General features: G+C 41.4%; 2 protein-coding genes across 2 annotated transcripts in view; one reads left to right on the forward strand and one right to left on the reverse strand.

The window, feature by feature from the left end:
* Positions 1-6980: 6980 nt before the first annotated feature.
* Positions 6981-25482, forward strand: part of LOC135468846 (uncharacterized) — a 34295-nt gene continuing 15793 nt past the window's right edge. Inside the window, exons 1-5 of the mRNA XM_064747299.1 lie at positions 6981-7239; positions 15350-15418; positions 15895-16134; positions 17725-17832; positions 19113-19201. Coding sequence (XP_064603369.1) covers positions 7048-7239; positions 15350-15418; positions 15895-16134; positions 17725-17832; positions 19113-19196 — 693 coding nt within the window. The 5' untranslated portion in view covers positions 6981-7047 and the 3' untranslated portion in view covers positions 19197-19201. The remainder of the gene's footprint in view (positions 7240-15349; positions 15419-15894; positions 16135-17724; positions 17833-19112; positions 19202-25482) is intronic.
* On the reverse strand, positions 23701-24753 carry LOC135467125 (adenosine receptor A1-like). Its single transcript, XM_064744886.1, has one exon. The coding sequence runs from the start codon at positions 24751-24753 to the stop codon at positions 23701-23703; it is 1053 nt and encodes a 350-aa protein (XP_064600956.1).

A 25482-nucleotide genomic window follows, 5' to 3' on the forward strand; every position in this document is an offset into this window, starting at 1 on the left:
TCGCGGGTATTCGTTGGATTGATCGTATAATAAGTGCAGGGGAACCTTGACGAATCTAGCTGGTTGATTGTGATGATATCACTGCCGATCGTGAGACTGTCAGAGTGGTCGCAAGAGGTTTTTTAGACTGATAAATTTAGACTAATATTAATCGATCTGGCATTGTCGTACGACCTACGTACAGTCAAGGGAGACAATTTTCGTAAATCTACAGGTTTAGAACAGACTGTATTGATCAGAGCGTGTACTCTCTTTGAAAAACAAATAATTTAGTATTCTGATCTTTATACAGATAATCATACTAAACATAACTTTTAGTGTACAACTGTTATGTTGTAGTTGTGCATAAAGACAATTACAAAGTACATTTGCAGGTGGTTCCAAGGTGTCCTATTGAGTCTGTAGAGCGACTGACCCCGTCAGTTTCAACATTTTGAAGTACTTCCGGGTGCCCTGATATAATTCACTAAAAAAATATAGTGGTATTTTTGTTGCGTGACTACGGGACTAAAGAACTACGGAACCGCAGATAGGACATTTTGCTTGTGTTTGACCATTGCGGATAAAAAAATGTTCAGCTAACGCGGCTTGTCATTCTTCGTTATCAAAGCATGTCTTTAGAACCTCATACGATGTAATTTAGATTATAATACTGGCTAGTGAACATCATTTCATGGAATAGTTTTCAGCCCCTTTTGCCTTTCAGTAGAGGAAATATTTTCACTGCAATAAACGGAGTAGCAAATTTACTCTTCAAAGTAACTGTTGCCTCACCTGTAACATCTTTCTGTATCACATTTATTATTCCTCTAAATTCAGCAAAACAGATTACATTTGTTCTTTTTAAAGAATGATTCCATCGTCATGAAGTTTCCTTAAGAATCCAGTAAATCATTAACAAAGCGTATCACTAACGCAAGTAGAAGCATTGCTGTATTGTTACTTGTAGTAAGTTTGTCATTGTATGAAGTAAATTCCTTTCTGAAACTTCTGTGTCAGATTTGTCGGCTGTAGGTTCGACCATACAGCCACTTAACACGTCATGCCAAATCATCGTCATGGGGTGGAAATGTTGTATGCAAGAATCTTATCAATGATTTCGTGAATGTATTGTGACGTTCAACCATTTTTGCTAACTTAACAGAAAATGCCAACCCTAATATAAGCCAAATGGCCTATGGCAGTTAGTATTAAAACATATAATACTATACATTTCTATTTGCACCAATCCCTATGACCCTTTTATTCGTGTTAAAGTTCAGTTGAGAGAAAACTTTCCAATGAAACCCAAATAAGCTATACAAGATTTAAACGCCTTTATGAGCAATCTTGGACAAAGTTTGTTTTATTAGTAAATACGGTAAGTGTTACGACCTAAGTACCAGCTGCTGTGCTCTGAGTTTTTTATTGTCTCTCAAATTATTTTCTAATAATTCTTCACGTGGATACAAGCCTGGTAACTGTGGATAGCAATGGCGGCAGATTAATGGAAACCATTTACAGTAACAGTGTTGTTTATATTTGTGTTGTCAACTGAACCAAAAGCTTTTTCGAAATCAGTTACGTCATACCATGAATGATCTGATGACCTTGTGCATATCTGCATGTGTAATACCAAGTGTTACGCTAATGCATTTTCCTAGTATTCTGCATGGTATATGGAAAATTTTGGGGGATACATGTACTTACACCCTTCTTTTGAGTAATGCACAATTCACCATACCTGTAACCATACTTCAACGAAGTGATCACATATTTCTCACTCTCCCGACAGAAAAAAAAATCTTTCTTTTTTTGCTTATGACTTTGCTTTTTGTTTTAAAGAGATTTCAAAGCTAACAGTAAATCTGCAGGAGTTAATGGACCCTCAAGTTCAGAACACTATTCTTCCGTTAGCTTTATAATAATTCTTAGTCTCTTTCATAATATCCTCTTCGTAACCTGTACTCTCTGTGTCAGAATAGTGTCAGAAGTTTTACAGTTGTCTTATATATAGGCGAGTCGATCGTTCATGGTGCAGGGCATATTACCTGAAATGAAATGGCTTTCGTTTTTATTAAACTAATATTTTCTCATTGTTTTATATTTTGTTCATTACTGTGCACTGCCATAGTTTATTTATTATCCTCAGAATTCATTCGATCAAATCGCTCATCTACGGTTCGAATTTCCCGCCTTACTGGGTTTTTATTTGTTCTTCCCTTAAATCAAGAATAAGACACAGATTTCCTTCTAATATTCATCAATGCAACATGTAGGAATACACATGTATGATTCGATTTCCATATTTTTCGTTCTTCGTCAGGATCAGCTGAGTTAGTATACTGAGTTATGGTGTTTTTTATAACTTACTTAACACTATCTGGATACGTAATTCTTATCGCTAAGAAGGGGGTAATAAAACTTCTACATGCCTTTACCTTTTTTTCTTTAAAATTCTGTACACTTTAAGGTCATATTTACTAAGGAATGGTCCGATCTGTCTCCTGATAGAAATTTAGATTTGACAGACTATTTACTTTTTTCCATGCACGTTAATATAGCTGAACTAAATTCCATCTCGACCCCCCCCCCCCCCCCCCCCCCTCACACACACACACACCCTCCACCCGCCGATCACACACTGAAATTGTATGTTGCAGTTTTCTGCTATTCTTCTATGATAGCCATCTTATAAAACAGCTTGGTTATAGAATTGGCTCGGCACTACTCTGGTTGAACACAGAAGGATAGTGTCATATAGGTATGACCTAAATGGAGAGCTTGGTTTTACAGGCATCGTCTACTGAGCAGTATTAGCTCTTTCAAAGACCTGATCTTTCCTTTATAAATATGCATGATTCATGGTCCAATCAGATTCCACTTTAGTTATTGACACTGACCGGATGTTTCAAAACAAAATGCGAAGTGGCCGTGCTGAAAAGTATGCGGTGTATACTGTAGACGGGTCGGAAGTTGGAGGTCACGTGACCACCCTTTCGTGCCTAAAACAAAATGGCCGCCCAATGTTAAAACGTTGGGGAAAAGTTCACTTTAAGCCACTTTGCTAGCGACCAGTAAGGCCTAGTTGTACAAAATAACATCACGAAAGCTCTGCAGAAATGCTCAGACCATGTGGAAAGCTGAAAATTATACAAAACCAACGGATACAAGATAGCTGACAGCTATTCAAAAATAGGCATTTTCCAATGCAATAACGTTGGGAGAACCGTGTTCTTCACCGCACGCCGCTTTTACTAAGGAGATCACGTGGTCTCTAGCTTCCGATCCGTCTTAGAGAATGAAATAAATTTATTTCAGGTTAGACGTAGAAGTGCCAGCGCAAAAATATCTTCAGTTCTTTTTTACAGGCTCAATAGAAATTAGTGGCGAAACAGCAACGGCATAGGCATTTACAGCTCCCTATCTTTCGCTTTACATCACTCCCCTCACTAGGCAAGCTTGATCGTTGGAGCCTGCAAGACGCACTTAGGCTTGTTTAGGCTTAGCCTCATCACGCGCGTCCTCCCTAGGAACTATTTAATCAGTATTCATCAATAACATTATTTTAGATTTTGGTTAGAATCATGTTGTAGGCCTACGTACTCTAGATAAACAGAATGCATGTGTATAAAGTATTGTTAGACACAAAGATTGAAACAGAATGTCAGTTTTTGGTGACGTCACATCCTGCGTGATAATCGTGACCCCAGTGACCTTGGCGTTGTTAAAGATTTCCGTACAAAATTTACTAGTGGTGGCAGTGATGAAAGGGCAAAGGTAGAGAGAGGCGCATACACTGTAAGGAGTATGATAGGCTACATCGGCGGTTCTGCAGTACCACCCATAGTGCCTGATAGCGCCGTGACTTTTCGCTACCTGGTAGTTTCAATTAAAGCACACCGATCAACGTTCATAGCACTGTTTATTGCAGCTGTATAATGTTGTGTCAAGGAAAAAGTTTTATTCAAACGTACATGCATTTACTTCGAAACAAGGACATACACGCTTATAAGGGACGATCAATGACTGGCTGAAAATACCCCTGGCGGAAGAGCGCGGGTCGCAATGCCATTGGCTGTCGAAAGAGTAGGTTTCTGAAGACTTTTATATGTACAGTAAAGCGTGGGCGAATACGACGCCATTAGCGCAGTATCAACCTTGGTGATAGGAAGATGACTGAATCGGGCAACCGTGAAGTTCCCTTTTAGGTGTAAGTGCCACGTAAACATGCAGATTCCCAATGTCAAAGGTGTAACCACAAAGAAGTTACATGCCTCTTTACTCTTCAAAGCAAGTTAACTGATTCCGAACACTTACCGTCACAAGTTGCTACAGCTCAAAATAAACAAGTAAACTACATAGCCATGCTTCATTTCACCTGTATAAAGTCGGTCAACCTCATCAGATTTTGCAAATATACCGCCTATGTTTACAAACATACCAACCAGTAATTACAACTTATAATCGTAGTGAAAAAGATGTATGGCGCTATTTGCGGAACGGGCTCTTTATGTTTCTGTTGAGTAGGCCGGACAAGAAGGCAAATACAATTCTTCTACAAAAGAACTCCGCTAAAGCTATTAGATTGGCAGTCTGTGACTCGACCCCATTAATAATAAAAAGCGGAAACTGGTGAAAATTTACATTAACGACGGGTGGTAAAAGTTTCACAGCTACAAGCCATAATGTACATTCCCCGCCATCTCGAATATTGGCTGGGGTAGTTGACAGACGACGCTTACGTGATGGAAATGATGACAGCTACGGCGGTAGATATGCAACTGAATCTACGAGCAAATTAAATAAATCTAAAGATAGTGAAAAAGAACAAAAAATAACAAATTCTAAAGTTTCATAAATAATAATAATATAATGATGATGATGATGATGATAATGATGATGATGATGATAATAATAATGATAATGATAATAATAATAGACTGGTTGTGGTGTTAACACACAAAAATACCCACAGCGATGCATAAAAAAAGGATCTGAACGTACATGCATTTACTTCAAGACAAGGAAATACACGCCTATAAGGGACGATTAATGATTGGCTGAAAATATCCAGGCGGAAGTGCGACGGCACTACAGTACAGATTGTACGTTGTTATGATGGTGTTTTCACCGTGGATCACGGTCATATAGAGTGCTGACGATCACCCTGTCATGGTATTCTGACACCCGGCCGACCACCCTTTCACGATATACTGACACTGGGCCGACTATCCTGTCCGGTATACCGGAATGGGTCGACAAACTTGTCATGTTATGCTGACATCGGGCCGACCACCCTGTCACGATATACTTCGTGTTCAGTGTTTCTAAACACTTTTATAAACATAAGACCAACGATGGAAATGACACATGTGTTACATGTAGGCAACCCAGCAACAATAACTGAAGCGAGTCTATATCCAGGTTATTGATGTCTAGGTCATAAAATCGATAAATGACAGCCTACTCCAGTCACACTGAAATGTCTTTTTTGTATTAGACGCTGAAGAGAGGGTGAAGTCACTGCCCCACAAGTGTAACATTCTGAAAAATTCCTCCGTTAAACACCAACCAAATAAATTAATATATAGGAAATGTAAACTTAAGCCTTAAGTGACAAGATAATGATAAACATCGACGTGTCCTCTTAAGCAGGCCTGGCTTCCTCTCCGGCCGTAGGTAGGAAGGTATGCCAGCAACCTTTGGATGGTCGTGGGTTTCCCCCGAGTTCTGCCCGGCTTCCACCCACCATAAGTGAATAAGCCGTCGTATAAGTGAAATATTCTTGAGTACGGCGTAAAACACCAATCAAATAAATAAATAAATAAATCTCAAGCAGTCTTCACGTCAGATTTTGGTATAGATGCCCCAGGTTGCGTATTAGCACAACTACTGCTTTACTGTATTGTGCTATTAAGGAAGCTTCACAGGCCTCGGCAGAAATACAAATATTAAACTCTCCACAATATGACAATACCGATCACATTATAAAGTTTATGTTTTACATATGAAGACAAACGTTAACCAAAAAGAAACTTTAACAGCACGTTGAAATACATATGTGTAAGTTTCAGTAAAACACTCTTCTGGTTAACGTCGTATACAGTAAATTAAAAACTCAATCCCTCGTTTGATTGCAAACCGGCGTTTTTGATCGAGAGAGCATTTTTAGCGGGTCATTTTTAAAAAAAAAACATCACTTCTAGGGTTATATAAATGTTATGGGCGCTTCGACCAAGTCTTATACTTTATACTCGAAAATTTACATAATTGTGGTTGGGGTTTTGAAATTTACACTTTTTTATTCAGTTTATTCACGTTAATTTTTTAAACTCCCGGTTAAAATATTACATGATGTCAAGAAGAAGGAGTAGTCATTAGAGGGCTAAAATAGCGGAATTATCGATATTGGTAAGTAGTAGTATTTATCAATATCGCTAATTAATTTATCGATATAGCTAATTAATTTAACGATGTCGATAATTCATTTATTGATATTCATAATTCTCAATTAAATGTTAATTTATTCTCCTATAATGCACTGGACAGACGAGCGCTTCACCCAACCCGTTGTGCTGAAGCCAAGCCAAGCCAGAGACGTATCAAAATACCAAATTAGTCTTAAAAGTATAGGACACTAGTCAAGCCATACCAATTAGCTAAATAATATTCATTATTTGTTAATAATAACTATTATTATTATTGGCATAGAACCCGTTTACCAGATTGTTGCAAATTCAAACGGTGATTTATGTTTCCCAGAGTAACTCCGTCAAGTTTCCGGCTCAACATGGTGAAGTCATTATGGAGATAAACCTCAGTAAAAGTCGTGTGCGAGTGGCCTCTGATCTGATCAATGTACCAAGATGACTTTTTGACACAGAAATAGTTTATGTATTTCAACAGGTGAAGTGCGATCCTTAACTTAATTCCATTTAAGGATCCCACGTGAACGTAAAATGTAGGCCATCTTCTCTAATCAGTCAGCTCTACCTACCCCCTTTTCATGCATTTCCCCTCCTATATCGCCATTAGATTACCTGCGATTTATTCAGACAAGAAAGTATGCTGAAACTGCTCGTACTTAGCCTTGCCTTGGGGGTTACCTTGGCCGGTGTGCCAGGTGGACGTTCCCCAGCCGATATTAACAGCCTTGATGTCCAGAAAATTGCAAACTTTGCCGTGACGAAGCTGAACGCTCTCCCCGAGAGGACGTCTACAGTGACTTATTCCAAAGTCATCAAGGCTGAACGACAGGTAAAGTGGTTAATTCACCTTACGAACAAATACATGTAACAACAAATACATCTAAATATATTATGTTCAGCATTGCAAACGAAAAGTATATATGTATAGAAAAATGACCATTGTGTTCACCTCGCCTTTGTTATTTAGCAGGCTGCATGGGCCAGTATATAGTTTAATATGTTTATTCTGCTAAAACACTGTATTTAACGTGCTTACTTGGGATTGTTGTTTTTTACCAGTTGTCGCTGTGTTCAAATTACGTAGAATCTTTAACAATAGTTCAGGTCAATTTCGCCCAACATGGGTTATTCTTATGATAGGAGGCAGAGGGCGGGGAGGGGGGGAGGGGGGAGGGTAAATACCGGGTTATTCTTTCGGGCGGAGGGCGTGGAGACGGAGAGTAGGTAAGGGTGGGGGAGGAGGGTGGGTTGGATGTGGAGGGTGCGTAAATGGGGCGTTGTGATTGGTGGAGGGGGTCGTGCGCGTGCGATGACGTCATGACGTCATATTACTCGGTATGACGTCATGGTGTTCTAAAATGTGTGTGATGTTCTGGACGCGGGTCAGGTGCAATCCATGCCCGCGAAGTCGTGGAGTGCACGGGGCACCTGCTGCCTACATAACCGTGTCAAGATGACGTATAACACACAAGTGCTCAGACTGGAAAAGGCTATTTTTCGGAAGATATGGGTGGCCCTGAAAAGGGCCACTGGAAAAAAAATAGTCTTTACAAAGGCTATTTTAAAAATAAATGAGAAAAACCCCTTCGTATCGGTTGTCTGCATATGGGGCATCTATAAATGGTGAGGTATGCCACCCACCACAGGCTGAAACTGACGTGATGGCACGGCTAGGGGTAGGTATTCGCTGGGGTGATGGTACACAAAACGCGCTCTTTCGTTGGTGTTCCCGGCGTGGGGTCGGCGTTGTGTTGTGGTGATGATGGTAACATCATTGGTAGCCGCGTGGGGTCACCGCTACCACCAGCACCTTTATCACCGCCTCGCCATTTCCACCTTCTACCTCTATCCCCGAGCTGTCTTTAGTTCGCTGGAGCAGTTCAGCACAGACGGGGAAGAAAACGTCGTTGACAACCCCTCTCCCTCCACCTTCCACAACCATGGACGTGGGTGGAGTGGACGCAGATCCGTTTCAATCAGACTCCCCCGTACCCCCTGCAGAGGCACTACCCTCGGATCCGACGCTACGGGAGGTGTATCAGTGCCACTTGCAGTCCATTCATCAACACTTCCTCCGGCTTCGTCCCTTCCAGCACACCTAGAATTTTCGAGTGGTGGGGCTGTATCAGTTAGAGACGTACTTAAGGCAATCTATCTTCGACTAACCCGCAGTCTTTCGTGTGAACTTGGCCTACGGATTTTTCCTGCATCACCACGAGATCGACCGACTGTGGTATTTCTACCCAAGCACCAACACCCGAGTTCTCGCCAAACCCCGAGACATCCGGTCCTACGGTGACGCGTAGGCTCTGGCACGTGGACACCGCTACCAACGTCACGTTCTTTGTCCACGAACCCTTTTCCACCCCTATTGGCGTGTCAATGCAGCTCCGACTATGTGAAGCACAGCAGGGGCCTGCAGAACATGGTGAGTGATCGTCACGGGGCTTACAACGATCGCTTGTGTTTTTTTTTCCTATTGCTTGGCCGGTCAACTAAATAACGCAGAAATTGCGATCTTAATGCCAAGAGGTATTTACAAATGTGTTTGAAAGTCAAGGGATTAGACACCCGATCTTTCTGAGGAGTTCCCATGAGTGAACTAGACTTTGTCGAGACAGTATTTCAAATGAACACTCAGATGTACGAACTGGTGATTAAACATGATGTGTTCAGCACACAGATCCTCCGCCGCACCGCACCACAGGGCGCTTCCCTACAACTTTGATGCTCAGTTAGTACGACAAGCAGTCCAGCGTTGTCGATTATCTCCCTCTCTCTCTCTGTGCTAGCTCGCTTATTTGCAGGTCCTGCTGTAAAGCCTTCCCGAATCAGTGTGGATTAAAACGTCATGTACGCACATGTGATGGGCCCATCAAAAGCTACTACGTGGGAGGAGTGTTCAAAAATAAACCTAAAATCTTCGAAGACCTAGCAGACGAGGGTATCATCGATGTGCACTAACACGCCAGGTACTTCCTCTACAGGACTTGTTTTGATTTCGAGGCGTACCTGGAAAAATAGACGACACCGCCAGCCGTAACACGGAATGGACACCTCGTCATGTCCCCACGGGCGTTTCTGTCTCCAGCAACGTCCAAGGGTACGACGCCTCGGTGTGTTTTGTATCAACTGGGGACTGGCACGCTTTCATCGAGACCGCAATGGTGGTACCTGACTACCGTCAGTTAAGCCAGCTTTGAAGCCCTGACGCACTAGTATCGCCACATTCTGGATACCCTGGACGGGCGAATGGCCATGTCCGGCCTAGTCGATCCTTCATCCATAGGGAAAATCCTACTCCCAGAAATTTAAGCAACGGTTTTTAGACTATCTTTAAGCTGTCCGTCTTGGGGTTTACTTGCGGAAAATACAATTTTAATCTACTCAAGCGACAGTTTTACCCTTACTTGGCCAAGACAGACTGGATAAAGTACCTCATGAAGCAGAATAACGATCACATGTCCCTCTTTACGGGTCAACTCAAATTTTTATACGTGCTGAATTATTTGGCTCGGAACTAAAGGTCACTTCTGTTACATGTACGTGGACAGCCTCCAGCGTCTCTAGAAACAACCCTACCACCTTGCAAGCCTTCCATATCGATTTCAAGGATGAAACATGTTCTGTGGACGAGGACCAGACCTTGAAGAACGTGTGGCGATTGCGAGGTATGAAGTCTCTCCAAGATTTCTTGGTGTCGTACAATAGTCTGGACGTCAACCCATTCATTGAAGCTTTGAGGAAATGGCCACATCCTACCAGCCGATGGACCTGCTTCAGGGCCTTCCTACCTACTTTTCACTGATAGGTGATTACGGATTCCAACACGACCCATCACCCATATTCCAGCACCTGTCTAACCGTCATGACCCGTCGTCAGCGTTCACGCCCACCCGATTGAGAGTTTAAACCCACACCAGGAAAAAAAGTCTCCCGAGAGCGTTGCTACCGTACTACATCAACTGTACTAACAGCCTGATAGCCCCACCGCCCACAGTGGCCCGTGAACACTTACTCGACGTGACACGGGCTCGGGTGAAGGCTTGGTTAGCCGAACTGGAGACCTATATCTTCCATCGCCCAATGGGAATCGTTACCTGTTGACAGTTGCATAGACATTTTTCCTAAATACGCTTGGTTGGTGCCCACCCGCACCAAGACTGGGGCTAACCTGATCAATCATGCAAGACCATTTTCAAAAGCGGGCGCACATGTGTCATTCATGTGCACACCGTCTCAATAGTTCATGTTCAAAGTGCAGACGGTGTCCCCCTGGTGGATTGTTCTCTGTTCTTCCTTACACTTTTCTTCATTGGTCGGCGGCAATGGTGTTATCTTCCGTCTGCTTTAACAGAAAAATGGTAACATATCCCTAATCACCAGGTGTGATACCAGGTATGATACACATTGCCATCTGAAGTGAACATAGCTAAAAAAAAAAGACAACAACAATAACAACAGAAGAAGTAAATATATTCTGGGGGAACTATGCTATAGCTAATACACATGGATATAACCTACGAAACAAAACACACCTAGTTATTAGAATATAAATATAAAAAAAAAAAAAACAAGAATTGTACTTACTTACGCCTTTGACAGGATACGTCTCAGGTAAAATCAGGAGTGTCTTTGAGAAAGTGTCGAACGTTACCCTCAGTCCTGTTTCTGTTTCGACATTGGCTTGGAAACTGCTGAGCACTTTATCCTTCTTTAAGCGCTGATGGCCTCCACGTCCAAATCGGTAATATCCGACGGGTCTAATCTTACAACCGTGACACCGCTGTCGCGTCACTTTCAGCATCGAGGTGTTCAAGGTTCAAGGTGTTTATCAACGCTGTCCCACGTCAAGGTTTCTAAGGCCTCGGAGCCCTTAGGATCCAGAGGAGACGTCTGGGTGAAGTGGTTTGCGTGTTGCTGCTGGCGATTCCCGTGGAAGTGTTGGTACCGGTACTCGTGAAGGCATGAGTAACGCTAGTGGTGCCGATGTTCTGGGATGTACGTTGGGGAAGATATTGTCCTACCTTAGTCAGGGCCTGCAGCAATGGGATCCAAGGGTCGGCATGGGCCGATGCACCGCCAAAACGTGGGTAATATTTTCCTCTGAAGAGTACTGGATCCACGGCTTGATATCCACATACCACCACTAGTCACCGGTTTGGGCATGTTGGCACACCGAAAAATTGACAAACACATCCCTATTAAGGCGACTGAGTCGCTCTCAGTCAGCCGTAGGTGGAGCGTTGGCTGGCATGCCGTGGATGGCTTTACCGTTCACCCCCTGCTCAAAGCTGGTGTCCCAAGTGTCTACCGATAAGGGGATCTCCTCTTGGAAACGCTGCCCAAAATTTTGATAAAAGGTTCCTCCCTTGCGCTTGGATGCGGAGCCTTTGTTGACATCAGTGTTGTGATAGGGTAGTAAATACTGGACAGTAGTCTTCCGCTTTTTCGGGGGCATTGGCTAAGAAAACTTAGCTTTCTTCTTATCAGACTGTGCTATGCTGGCGTCTGATTGGGCGGGATTGCCTATCATGGTGTGTTTGGTTTTCGGCATGGTGAAACGGGGAGGTAAGACTGAACCAAAGTCCAAAGCGCAAGTGACGAGTCTGGGCAGCACACCGCTCATTATACTCAAACGCGCGTGCAAAACATTCTAGAACATTCCAGAACATTCTAAAACCTGGATACTCCCGGTCGCAATAGCGCAATGACATCATGCTGATAGACAAATTACACCAACTCCTTGCCCTGCTGTTAGCACACTATGCATTCCAGTTGCCCGCGCATGCGTTTTGCCAAACAAAGTCTCGAACTTTCTAATAGGGAAATGAAGGCAGCAGATTGCACCCTCACTCCATCGTGCACTCCATGCACCCCAAGTAAACCGACCGGTGCACCTGGCCCCGCGTATTACCACACTGTTCTACAACACAGACGCTTCTAGAACAACAAACACTTTCTAGAACACCAAGGCGTCATATGACATCATCATGACGTCATCGCACCCAAACGACCCCTCCATCAATAACAACGCCCAGGAGCCTCTCACCAATGTGGTCGCTGTTAGTTCAAGTCCAGCTCATGAGGGCTTCCTCTCCGGCCGTACGTGGGCAGGTTTGCCCGCAACCCGCGGATGGCCGTGGGTTTCCCCCGGGCGCTGCCCGGTTTCCACCCACCATAATGCTGGTCGTCGTCGTATAAGTGAAATATTCTTGAATACGGCGTAAAACACCAATCAAATAAATAAATAAAAACTTTTGTTTTCCTGAATATTCTGGGTAGCTCACAAATACACGTACCAGTCTAGAATGTGCGTAGTGTCCCTGAGCTATTACGTCAATGCAAAACCTGATATTCAAACTCCATTTCGTCTTCTTTCGAAACCTTACACTGACTACTTTGTGTTTCCCTCTATCTACAACAATCTCAACGCTTGTCCCATCATTACGCAAAACGTTACATGCATTTATAACCACAACTTTCGCCCAATATTACAAAGAGCCCATAGCGTTAATTGCCCGTAATTATCATTAATTACAAAAAATATGGATTTATTCACCTACTGCACCACAAACGCTTTACAAAACTAGACCCTGGTTCTCATTTATATGTTGAAGTTCACGTTAGATTCTCTACCGGTACTGTATTTTTTTTTCAGAGACCATACACATAAGATTCCTGTCTGCTTATAAGTCAAAGTTTCAATATTGTATAGTTTACGGTGATCCAGTTAATAGGCTTGTCAGTACATGTGTAGTTTCCTCCTTTAGTCCAGCAAAGGAAGATGTTGTTGGGCAAACAGAAAATTAATTAACGCACTGGACTCATTAAAACTCATTAAAACCCATGTGTACAAGAAATGTTGGCTAAAAGCTAGATTCCGCCTACCTCAACATGCGAGAAAACCTGTATACGTTTCTCGTAGGCCAAATACTTGTATCATGTAAGGAAACTGTGAATAAAAAACTAGCTTTACAACAGAAGTCAAATTAGTGCAGTAAGGCAGATTAGCTAATACTTTGAAGAAGGCTAGCGGGGCGTATGGACCCACTAAGAAATAACGCACCGTCGGAACTATCAGATAATTATTATCTCGTATCTGGTAATTTGAACTAAGAGCCGTGTGAAAGAAGACGTCATCGACATATGATGGAAATCTTACACTGGTAAATATAGCCGGTGGCGTGTCATGCCCACATGTCCGCATTTGACCCATTATGAACAGCCATCTCAGCCCTACATACCCGTGGATGCATAAACATTTCACTCATATTGCTATCTAGTATCGACCGAAACTAACACAGCTGATTCAATTTTAAATGAGTCACAACTGTGCAGGTATCTATTCTCAGTAATCACTCAAAACGATTCAGTTTCTTTAATTTTTTAAGTTAAAGGACGACACAAATCTACACGTATACCAGTGACATATGTCTGTTACCAAGCCTGTACTCTAGGACTGGCCCGTCCTTTTGTGTCCAGGTTATGTTACCAAGCCTGTACGCTAGGACTGGCCCGTCCTTTTGAGTCCAGGTTTTGTTACCAAGCATGTACGCTATGATTAGCCCGCCCTTCTGTATCCAGGTTATGTTACTAAGCCGGGACGCTATGACTAGCCCGTCCTTCTGTGTCAAGGTTATGTTGCCTATCCTGTACGCTAGGACTAGCCCGCCCTTCTGTATCCAGGTTATGTTGCCAAGCCTGTACGCTATGACTAGCCCGTTCTGTGTCCAGGTTATGTTACCAAGTCTGTACGCAAGGACTGGTCCGTCCTTCTGTGTCCAGGTTATGTTAGGACTAGCTCATCCTTCTGTACCCAGGTTATGTTACCAAGCCTGTACGTTGTGATTAGTCCGTCCTTCTGTGTCCAGATTAGCAAGTTTGGTGACACTTATTGAAACTGTTTCGTAATCAATTAAATAAATGATGTTTTTAAAACTCACCAATATGGTAATATATGGTACTACCATTCTTCCGTTTTTGACGTTTTAAATGACAGGAATCGATTCAGGGGATATCTGGGGATCTGCATTAAGGACCATTTTGATAGTGCTTGGAACGGTTGACGTCAGATCCTTTTCAATTTTTGATTTAAACCATTGTATACCATTACAGTTAGATTAGCTTTTCTATAGGTATTAGAGCTGAATACGTCATCCACCGAATAAGAATTTTGACAGCAGTTAAACGAAAATTTAAAAACTTCTTTGTAACATGATGTGCGCCCAACAATATAAATATTGTCCTGAAAACCATGCAGTGGTATATATGTGTGTTCCTCATATGGCCAATCTTACAAAATTAGGTCACCCTCTTCCAAAATGAAGAAACCTTCATGGTTTCAACTGTGATTTCTTAACACAGTCACTTTAAGCCGTTTGGGTTTGATGGTCATCGAGTTCACTTTATGGGGGAACCTTTTGTAATATGAATAAGCAGTACAGCTTAAACAATAATGAATTTATAAAATAAACAACATACCTTTTGTGGCCACACGGCTGTCTTCAAGAGCTCAGCTCCAGTAGCAGTAGAAATCGTCCCGCATCGACCTCATAACTTGCAGCTAACATTTTTGCCATCAGTATTAACATACTGTATTTAGATACTGAGTAACAGTGTGATGGAGGTGGCTTTTTTTGTTTCTTAAGGTGTTTGCTGATTAAACAGCTTATGAGAACTGTTCCTATCGACCGATGTAATGGTGATATTATATGCAATTATATCATTATGTATATTAACACGCCGTCTGTACTGAAAACTCTTCAGGGGTGATATTACTAGTCATCATGCTTGGTGTAACTGTACATTATACAACAAGGCCCCGAGATCACAAAGCGATCTTAGACTTAAGTCCAAATTTCGAATCATTTCAAAATTGTTATTTCTTACGTAACAATGTGATGTTCATCACATCGATGTACGGTTTTCCGTTACAGGTAGTTGCAGGTATTAACTACTACCTGGATGTTGAAGTCTTGCAGTCTGGCTGTACCTCAAACTGTAAGGTGAGAGAAGGTTTCCGGTTTGTTTCACCCATAAACTTGAACGCCATCATATTGGTAAAGTGCCCTTGAATTTCTTAATGTTTATTATCGCCCGTCTAAGACATAAATAATATATAAATAAGCATGTTAAGTCACATGATGAGTCTTGGCACAGTATTAAATGTATTTATTTGTTTGATTGGTGTTTTACTCCGCAGTCAAAAATTTTTCACTTATACGACGGGCACAATATTAAATGTCTGAAATAACGCGCAATCTTTTGTCTTCCAGCAATGTACAGTGACACGTGGTAAAGTTTGTCAGTAACTTGCCAAGTGTCGGAATGTTAACTCGGGTTTCTCCCACAAATAAAAGTCTCCGACATCATATATAAGTTAACAATTCTTGAGTAGAGCTTTATTGTAAAAGTAACTTTTGCATTCAAATAAGCAGACAAATGAATCTGTACAACGGCTTTTTTCTCATCTTGTATTCAGAAAGAGATATGTGAAATGACAGTGTTTGACCAAGAGTGGACGAACACCCGCATTCTCACCAAGGTAAATTGTCGCGATGCGACCTCTCGTCGCAAGAGTCTAGTGGGAGGCGTTACCGCCATATCTACCGACTCTGCAGAGGTGCTGAATGCCGCACAGTTTGCCGTGACTTCACTGAATGCTAGGTCAAACTCCATGTTTGCCAGTTCTCTGGTTAAGGTCAACTCTGCTACCTCTCAGGTATGGGAAGCTATTTCTGTATATTCGAAACTTAATCTTCCATTTATGACCTTGAACGTGCAATTGACGAGAAGATGTATGTAAATTAAAAGAAGACAACATAGTCTTAGTTATTTCTGGCAAGTGGTTGGACCAGACATTTATTTTCTGATGCAGTTAATAACTCTATAAATCAACTTTCAATCTGGAATTCTTTCGAATGGGATACGCCATGTGAGAAAAAACCTGAAACACCTTGTCGCGTGGATCTAACCTACGCTGTTCAGTTTAAATGATTTACAAGAGGGTCACAGCGGAAAGAACTATACGTTTTCCGGTTATAAAGAAAGGATTCGCGCTAGACTGGCTAATATTGATAACAAGGCGGCACTTTCCACTTTCTTACTTTGAACTTGCATATCGTGGTTATAACAAATCATAGAAAAAAAGTATTGGCAGGAGTGTACATGTACAACTGGAAGCTGTACGCCTTGTTGACCATCATATGAACATGACGACATTAAGCCAAGTTCAACTTAGTGCGGATTTAAACCAGGATCCGACATTAGCACAAGCAAACAAACGACTCAGCTGCCTACAAAGTCATACGGCGCCTAAATGTATTGGTATCTCTCACTGTTGAGTTTTCAATGGAAAATTGCTTTGATCGTTTCATATGTTTGATTTGTAAAGAGGCTAATGTTGCCTCGCTCACAGCTTATTTTTCTCATCATGCACTTACCTTGATATTTGTTTACCAGCTGCAATCCTACTGATGCATCTGGAATTATTTTGTTTTATCTCCATCTATTTGCACATACATATATGCATCATAAGTCTTTTGATTGCAGCGGAGGTATTATAGAACATATTTTCTTCCATGGCATGCGTAAATTGGATGATAGTGCTAGATGCTTTAATATAGGCAGCCATATTGACGCCCATGCATCACCTTGTGTGGCGTCGAATCAGACATTCGTGTAATAGTATTTAAACCGTGTACCATGCGAGTATATAAGTTGTCCATAATAAAATTTTATCTGGGCTACCCTTTGATTGCAACTGTTCATCTATACAACGTGACGATCTGAGCCAGTAGCCCCGGGTTAAGCGGGTTGAGACACAAGTATGAATCAAATTGCCAAAGATTATGAATGTCCTGTCGATATTCACTTACAAGAGAATTATACTCATTGTAAAACGTGTAGAGTGAGAGCCTTTGATAGAATAACGTTAACCCACAAAGTTTTGCAGCAACTTAATTGTAACGTTGGTTGAAATCGTTCTGAAGCTGCTCAAAGTTTGCTCTCCATTCTTTCGTCTTTTGTATTAAAGATTTTCTCTTAAAAGCTAGCAGTCATGTAACTGACACCTTGACAACAAACTTGGCAACACGACGCAACTACACGTGCAAACTAGTGGCAGGCTTTTATGTCTAGATGCCTCCTTCCTGGTTTGTCTCTGTCTCCCATACATAGAGGTATTTCTTGCATCTTTCGATGAGCAATTGTGAAAAACATAATTTTTATCGCCAGATAAAAAAAAATTTAACGAGTTTCTCCTAGCCGTCGTTTAATCTACACCTTCATTATACATTCTTGGGTTGTTAAGGTTGTGGCAGGGGTGAAGTACAACCTAGAGATTGTTGTCGGCCAAACCACGTGTAGGAATGAGCAATCGGTCGATCTGACCCACTGTGCCATGGACGCTAACAGCCAGGTGAGCAATAACTCTATGGCCGTAGTTTATCATTTTCTCTCAGCTTGTTTCAGGTCTACGTGAATATTGTGTTCCTGTATGTATGTATGTATATGTGTATGTATGTATGTATGTATGCGTGTGTGCGTGCGTTTGTGCGTGTGTATATGTATGTATGCATGATAACTTGGCTGAGCAATACTTAGATAACGGTACCTAAAGATAAGTAGAATTTCACGTCCTAACTCAGCTTAAGATTATAAACGTTCATGATATTTCGCTTTCACAAAACCTTGGGTATTCATTTTCTCTCCCATGTCGTTTCTGTAATCCTGTATAACCTTGCCCGATTTACAATGTTATACAAGGCAATGTTGTATGTGTCTACCGAAGGTAGGTCGATGTCCAGTAGATCTGCTTACGAAAAGTCAAGCCCGTTGGCGTTGCCAGTAGTTCAAAGTTGTCATCTTAAACTGTACGAAAGTTTTTCTTATTCTATTTTTGATTGGTATTTAATGCTGTTCTCAACAATTTTTATTTCTGGGACGACTGGTTTGTTGAGTAGGAAAATGCAGTGCCCGATGAAAAACACCGCTCTTTCTTTGGGTATTATACTGGCAAATTAAAGAGGCCATATACCAGAGATTTTTGGCAATACATCAATCAGCGCAAATCCAACCGGGTTTTTGCTATTATTTTAGAATAATCCTAATAATTCACAAAATGATTGCCTCGTCTGCGCACGTGTTATTTTTCAAAATCGAATGAAAATTTCCTATAATTTTATAAAGTTGGCCCCCATACAAGTTTCTAAACTTTAGACCTATGTTAACACTATACATAGTACAGGTGTACTGATGAGAACGTATTCTACTATTCAGTTGACGTTTGACACAGTAAACATATTATTAAGCGTATAATTCGGACTGGTTATTTTATGCTAACTATGTTTCGGCAAACGCTGTCCCGATCAGTCAGATTTCATGTTTATGGAGCCATGGCCTCGCTTTCGGAATGTCATGGTGCAACTAATATAAAGTTGACCAATGACCTACACTTTACAAAATATAACGGAAGAGAAGTTATGGTATACATGCGCGTACACCACAGAGATAAACCTGCGTCAGTTTCCTGGTTTCGTGGGAAATATTATTGCCATAATGCATTCGACAATTTGTTTTAATGAAAAAAAAAAACACTTTGTTTTATGAAATTGCATTTGTTGATAGTGTTACGATTAAATTTTTTTCAAATATTGAAAATTTAGTAGCTCATGCTTTAAATCATTTGTTCTATTTCAGTCAAAAGTGTGCCAAATTTCTGTCCTGTGGCAAGCTTGGAGAAAACCCCAGTACACCCTAGTGGATGACATCCAGTGTCAGTAAACCATCACCACACTACATGTTCAGTAAACCTATGGCGTCTTGACGAAACAAACAATATTTCTTAACATTAAGAACTTTGCCATTTAAAAGAATACGTTACAGGATGTTAGCAGAAATTAACAGCTCAGAGATAACCTGCAAATGTTGATCTCAAAAATGATTTGCTTGCCTTGTTTGGCACTGGTTTTCTCAGAATAAAATGTATTCTATGTATAAAGGTTACACTGGCGCATTGACTTATCAACTTAAGGGAGCCCCCGTCTCTCAGCACTTGAAAGACTTTGGTATCTATTGATTGTTGTGCACGACTTGTAACCCACCAGTGTGTGTACACTCAGGTCATGCTGTAGTGCTTCGTATTGATAGTTCGACTTTAACTCCACTGTTAATGGGCTTTCGTGGGTTAGCGTGTTAGCGCGGCATAATGGCCCAGAATCCTGTCACTAATGTTATCGGTGTGAGTTCAAGTCCAGCTCATGCTGACTTCCTCTCCGGTCGTATATGTGGAATGGTCTTCCAGCAACCTGCGGATGGTCGTGGGTTTTCCTCCGGCCTCTGCCCGGTTTCTTCTCTCCATAATGCTGGCCGACGTCGAATAAGTGAAATATCCGTGAGTGCGGCGTAAAACACCAGTCAAATTATAAATACATAAATCTGCTGTTGGCCAACCTTTATGGACCTTTAAAAATTTTGTAATTTAATAGAATACTGATACGCAGCAAAACCCGTCTTCTTGATTCCCTGAGACCACTTTGGTGTACTAAAGATTAGATCGTCTGCCTTGAAGATCGAGACCTGGGATCAAACCCGCGTCGGAACATACCAAAGCCTTTAAAATGGTGCTTTTTGCTGCCTCGCTTGGCGTTCACCACTGAGAGGTTAGAGCAAGAAAACAGGACTGAGTTGGCCCGGTGGCAATGTAATGCAACTAGGTGGCAGGCGCGCCCTGCCACAAGAAGACACACCATATGCACACACACCCAGTGTCACCTCATTGTCCTATGATTGAAACATTGTTTAGTACGATTTATTTTATTTATTTATTTATTTATAAGATCGGTGTTTTTACGCCGTACTCAAGAATAATTCACTTACACGGCGGTGGCCAACATTATAGTGGGAGGAAACCGGGCAGAGCCCGAGCAAAACCCACGACAATCCACAGGTTGCTGGAGTACCTTCCCCCGTACGACTGGAATGGAAGAGGAGAGGCTGGACTTGAACTCACAGCAACCGCATCGTTGAGAGGCTTCTAGGTCATTGGGCCTGCTGGCGTGCTAACCCCCTCGGAGACCCCCTGTTTAGTACGACGTAAAACCCCTCACATATATACAAATATTATTGATTTTATGCTAAATGAAAGACACCAAACTGAACTTATTTCCTCGACACCCATCGACAGAATCGTATATCTACGGAATTGACTGACTGATTGATTGATAGGTTGGTTGATGAAATAGTATTTAGGGCTGTACTCCAAGTGCTCGGAGTATAAACCACCGTCCTTTGGCAAGTAACTGATGAACATTGTCACATGTGACTTACAGATGCTACATCCATAGAGGAAGCTCAGTGTTTATGCCATATAGCACGATGTAAGGCGAGCCATGACCAACGAACTCCATGTAAGACTACATAAAGACTATAGCACCGTCGGAGCTCCCCATGTTTCTTTAACAGTGTAAGAATATCATGTCACATTCCTTCATAGTTTATAACAGTAACCGTTTTTTTAATATTCTATGTGGCAAGAGGCAATTAGGGGACCAGCTACACGTTATTCAGTTGAACCAAGGTAATCATCAGAATACCTTAAAACTGATGCTATTTAGGATAATTTTTTCATTATATTTTCCCACTGAATACAGCAGAAAAAATTACATGTTTGTTAATTGAAACCAGAGTAAAGCAGTGATTTCTGGCAGGCAATTATGTATAACCCTGTGGCAACGGACAGGACAATAGGTGAGATTGCGTGAACAAATTCCTGTCGTGAAGTCAACATGATATGTTTATCTCGATCTAACACAGCTTTCCATCATTTGTGCTAAACAATGGATGTACCCACTAATCATTCACATTAGGATATGTAGCCTGAAAGCCTCAGTTTATCAGTTTAAACATCTGTATACTCCATTTGATTCTGGTTAACAGAGCCCAGATGTATCCAGAAATATCAGTACACAATCCATGCATATTTATCAGACCTATGAGCAGAAACTGTGTGACGACCCGAGAACCATTTTCAGCGTGTTGGTTATAACTTTTGTTATTGCATGGCAAATATGATTCATGGTATAAACAGGCCTCAGAAAGACTTGCCAAAATGATGAGATTTTTTTTCATTTTTGATTGATTGATTTATTTATTTCATTGGTGTTTTTCGCCATACTCAAGAATATTTCACGTATACGACAGCAGCCAGCATTATGGTGGGAGGAAATCGGGCAGAGCCCGAGGGAAACCCACGACCATCCGCAGGTTGCTGTATGACATTTTCATTTTTGAGGCACTTCTTTATACTTCTTAATAACCCCTCTTTTATGTGTATTTTCCGTCACTGATCGGAAATATTCGGAAATAATGCCATCCATGAACATGCTGGGAACGCAGTACCAGTTCAGTGCCCCCACTTCCGTGTTTCATCCTCAGCATTGTTGTTCTGATAGCTATCACCGTTGACGTCACCAAAGCAGGCTACCTAATTTCTGGGCTTACCGCTGGGGCCTTATGAAAACTGTAGTTTGAAGCCATTTTTACACCCCAAGAAGAAAGCTGAGAAGCTTTGTTTGTACCTTTATATGTTAAACCGCCATATATACTTCGCTTTAAGAAATAAAAACCAAGCGTTATATGCACCCTTTAAGTTAATTTATTTCAATCTTTTTCTAAGGTTAACTACGTCAGGATAAGAAATCATGTAAACCACGGTCAGTCTAGCCGCAGCCGGAAAGTAAATATTTAAAAGAAAAGTTAACAAAAAATATGAGGTTTATCCAGGATGAGAGGTGGAAACGGACCTAAACGGCAATTGGCATGTGCTTGGTCATTCAATAAATCATCAATTCTTAATCTGTAATTTTCATGACAACATGGGATGCGCCATGTTGGAGCAACCAGAAAGACGTCGCGTTACTTGTACCCCACGGTCTTACGTGCACAATTAATAGGCAAACTAGAGCTCGTGTGTCTGAAGCGGAAACATAAATAATTCGCGCCTGATTGATCATAATTGATAACACGGCGGCACTTTCGATTTTCTCAGTATATCCGATTCAGCTGACTTTGAACTAGGATATCGAGGTTATGTAACATCACAAAGACAAAACGTTAGGCTTTATAAACTTCATGGACGATACTTTACCGATGCATACATATATTTATTCTAGTGTTGTCTTTTCTTTTAACAGAATGGTTTGTAAACTCGTAGAATACAATGGAACTGACAACAGATCAAAGAAATAAATACAAACACATTCAGATGAAATTCAATACATAGTATACGAAATGTACACAACAACATATACACAGCTTCTTAATACGTCATCCAACAGGGACGTTGAATCCAGGGATCTTCCTGACCACAGAAATCCAGTACGCACTAGTCCATGATTTATTTTCTTACCTATTTATTTTTTTGGATTGGTGTTTTACGACGTACTCAAGAGCATTTCACTCGTACGATAGTGGTTAGTGGGAAAGCCCAAGGGGAACCCACGAGTATCCGCAGGTTGCTGCAGGCCTTCTCATATCGGATCGGAGAGTAAGCCAGCATGAACTGGACTTGACTTCACAGCGACAGCATTGGGGAGAGGCTCCCTAGGGATTTTGCTGCGCTAGCACGCCAATCACTAGGGGCCTCAAATGCCCTCACTAGTCCACGAATGCACAAATGCTATCCTGGGAACAAACCATCAGCAGTCCGTATATGTCCGGATTTCTTCCAAAGGTGAAAACAAAAGTTGAAAAGTCATTGTCACGTTTCTAAAATCAATCATTATAAACATGGTACACAAAAGCTCAGCATAGTATCGAGCCATTCAAGTGAATTTAACACCGCGAAAAGACAATAGCGTATAATCATTGACAAAGATATACGGGATCTCACATAAGCTGGCGAGGAAAGGGTTACTTTGTTTCAAAAATATGTTTTATGAGGGTGATTTTTCCTGATAGGTCTGTTTATAATTTTTTGTTCTAAACTGATTAATTTTCTCAACAGGTCAATGCTCTGGGCCCAAATGTCGAAGCATTCTATTAATTTTGGTATATTGCCACTAAAGGAGAACTAACTATGAAGCATTTCTCATAATGCGTGTGGTGTAATACAATGGGACATTATCGTTTTTTCATAGCGGCTCAGTCCATACCTGGGCCAACATCGCCTATAGATCTGAGCAACTGGCTCATTTGACAACAACTTGAACGACCTTTGCTACAACAAGACTTAAAATGATGTATAAATGCAGCTGTTCTAAGATGTGATCATATCAATCTGGTGGGCTTAGCTCCTCGGCCCGAGTTCGTCAGAGGGCAGCTGGGAATTGACCATGCTCTTTAGATTCAGGAGCTTTCGGAAGGCGATCCTAAACTGTGGCATTCTCCGGTGATAAATAACCGGATTCATGGCGGAATTGGCTATACCCATGAACGTGGTGAATATCCGGACGATATCATACTTCTCCCGAGAGTCACTGTCTAAAGCGTGTATCTCCCACAAAGTGAAAATGGTAAAAGGCAAAACACAAATGGAAAATACACCGAATACCAAAAGCAGACCTTTGGCAGCTTTCTTGTTTTTCAGGAACATTGTCTTGTATTTACTGTCATTCCGTTCCCCTGACACAGAGGCCGCTTGACCACTTATCTGTCTGGACACCTTGTTTGCGGTGTGGAATATCTTCGCGTTGATTGCCCCAATTATGATAACGTCGATAAATACGTAACACATTATGAACGTAACGTACGTCGATGGAAGTACAATTGAGAATGTACACCTTACACAGGGTGTCCAGTCGTTCCAGCCTAGTAAAGGTAGAGAGGCGTATCCCAGGACGAAAGTCCAAGCTGCAGCACACAAGAACTTTGACACCCTAGTAGTCATGATCGTTGGGTAGGAGTAAGGTTTTTCAATAGCAATAAAACGGTCAATGGAAATGAGGAGCAATATAAGTCCTGATGATCCTGTAGAAAGGAAAATACCACAATATCTTAACATGCAAATGACAAAAACAGACTTAAGTGCGGGGATGATGAAAATGGTGATATGCAAAGGCAAAATGAAGAGGGCAACGGATAAGTCAGCAATTGCCAGGTTAACAACAAAAATGTTCGTACTTGTTTGCAGTTCACGGAACCTCCAAACTGCCACCAACACTAAAATATTCCCGAATGCCACAAGAATGATCAGCAGCACTTCTGGTATGATGTACATCAGAGTCTGTAGCTGAAACGTTTCCACTGAACTTGTATTGCCATCTGGATGGCAAAAAGTCTTATTAAAGCCATGACGTGTAGAATTCTCCAAACTGTTTATTCTATCCATAAATGATGACATCTTCTATAGGAAAGACGGCACTGAGTTTCTACTGAAATAAATTTGACAAATCGGCTATATTCTTAGCTTCTAGTAAATATATCTAATAAAATCAGCGAGCTTCTTGGTTCCGAGTCGTATAAGTCTGATAAAACAGCGATCCTCAGGGTTTCCAGACCTTACACCAGAACCAACAAGACGCAACTGTGCTGACGAAAACCCATGTATCCAGGAAACAGCCAATGTGCGATAGTTTAAACACAACAATCACGCATGATTCTATAGACAACCGAAAATCACTCATCATGTGATTGGTAGAGCTATACCTTTTATCACATGACTCTTTTTCTAACAAAAGCGGACACAATATCATGAGGAGAGAGCTTCTGCTGACAAATCACCGGTGAATTGGAACTGACAAATGAATCTCGTGTGAATTCATGCATATTACCCATTTTCGACGATAGCTGGCTATATTATTATCTTCAATATTTCCATAGGGTAGATTTTAGACTGCCAGTTTTGTTTTGGTTATATCCATTATATCCATTAAATGCTCGCCTCTAGCCATTGATCAAACGTGCACACATGCCTTAGGACGATAGCATGTTTGTTGTTCGTGCTGTGTACAAGTTAACTTAAAGAATTCCTGACAAGTGCTTTTAAACCAAGATAAACACAATGCAAACTGTGAAATGGGCAGAATGGGGGACATTGGCAGAGCTGTGAAAATGGTAGGCTATATGAATT

The sequence above is a fragment of the Liolophura sinensis genome, chromosome 6 (genome assembly GCF_032854445.1).
Source record: "Liolophura sinensis isolate JHLJ2023 chromosome 6, CUHK_Ljap_v2, whole genome shotgun sequence".
In the NCBI taxonomy this organism is placed as follows: Eukaryota; Metazoa; Mollusca; class Polyplacophora; order Chitonida; family Chitonidae; genus Liolophura; species Liolophura sinensis.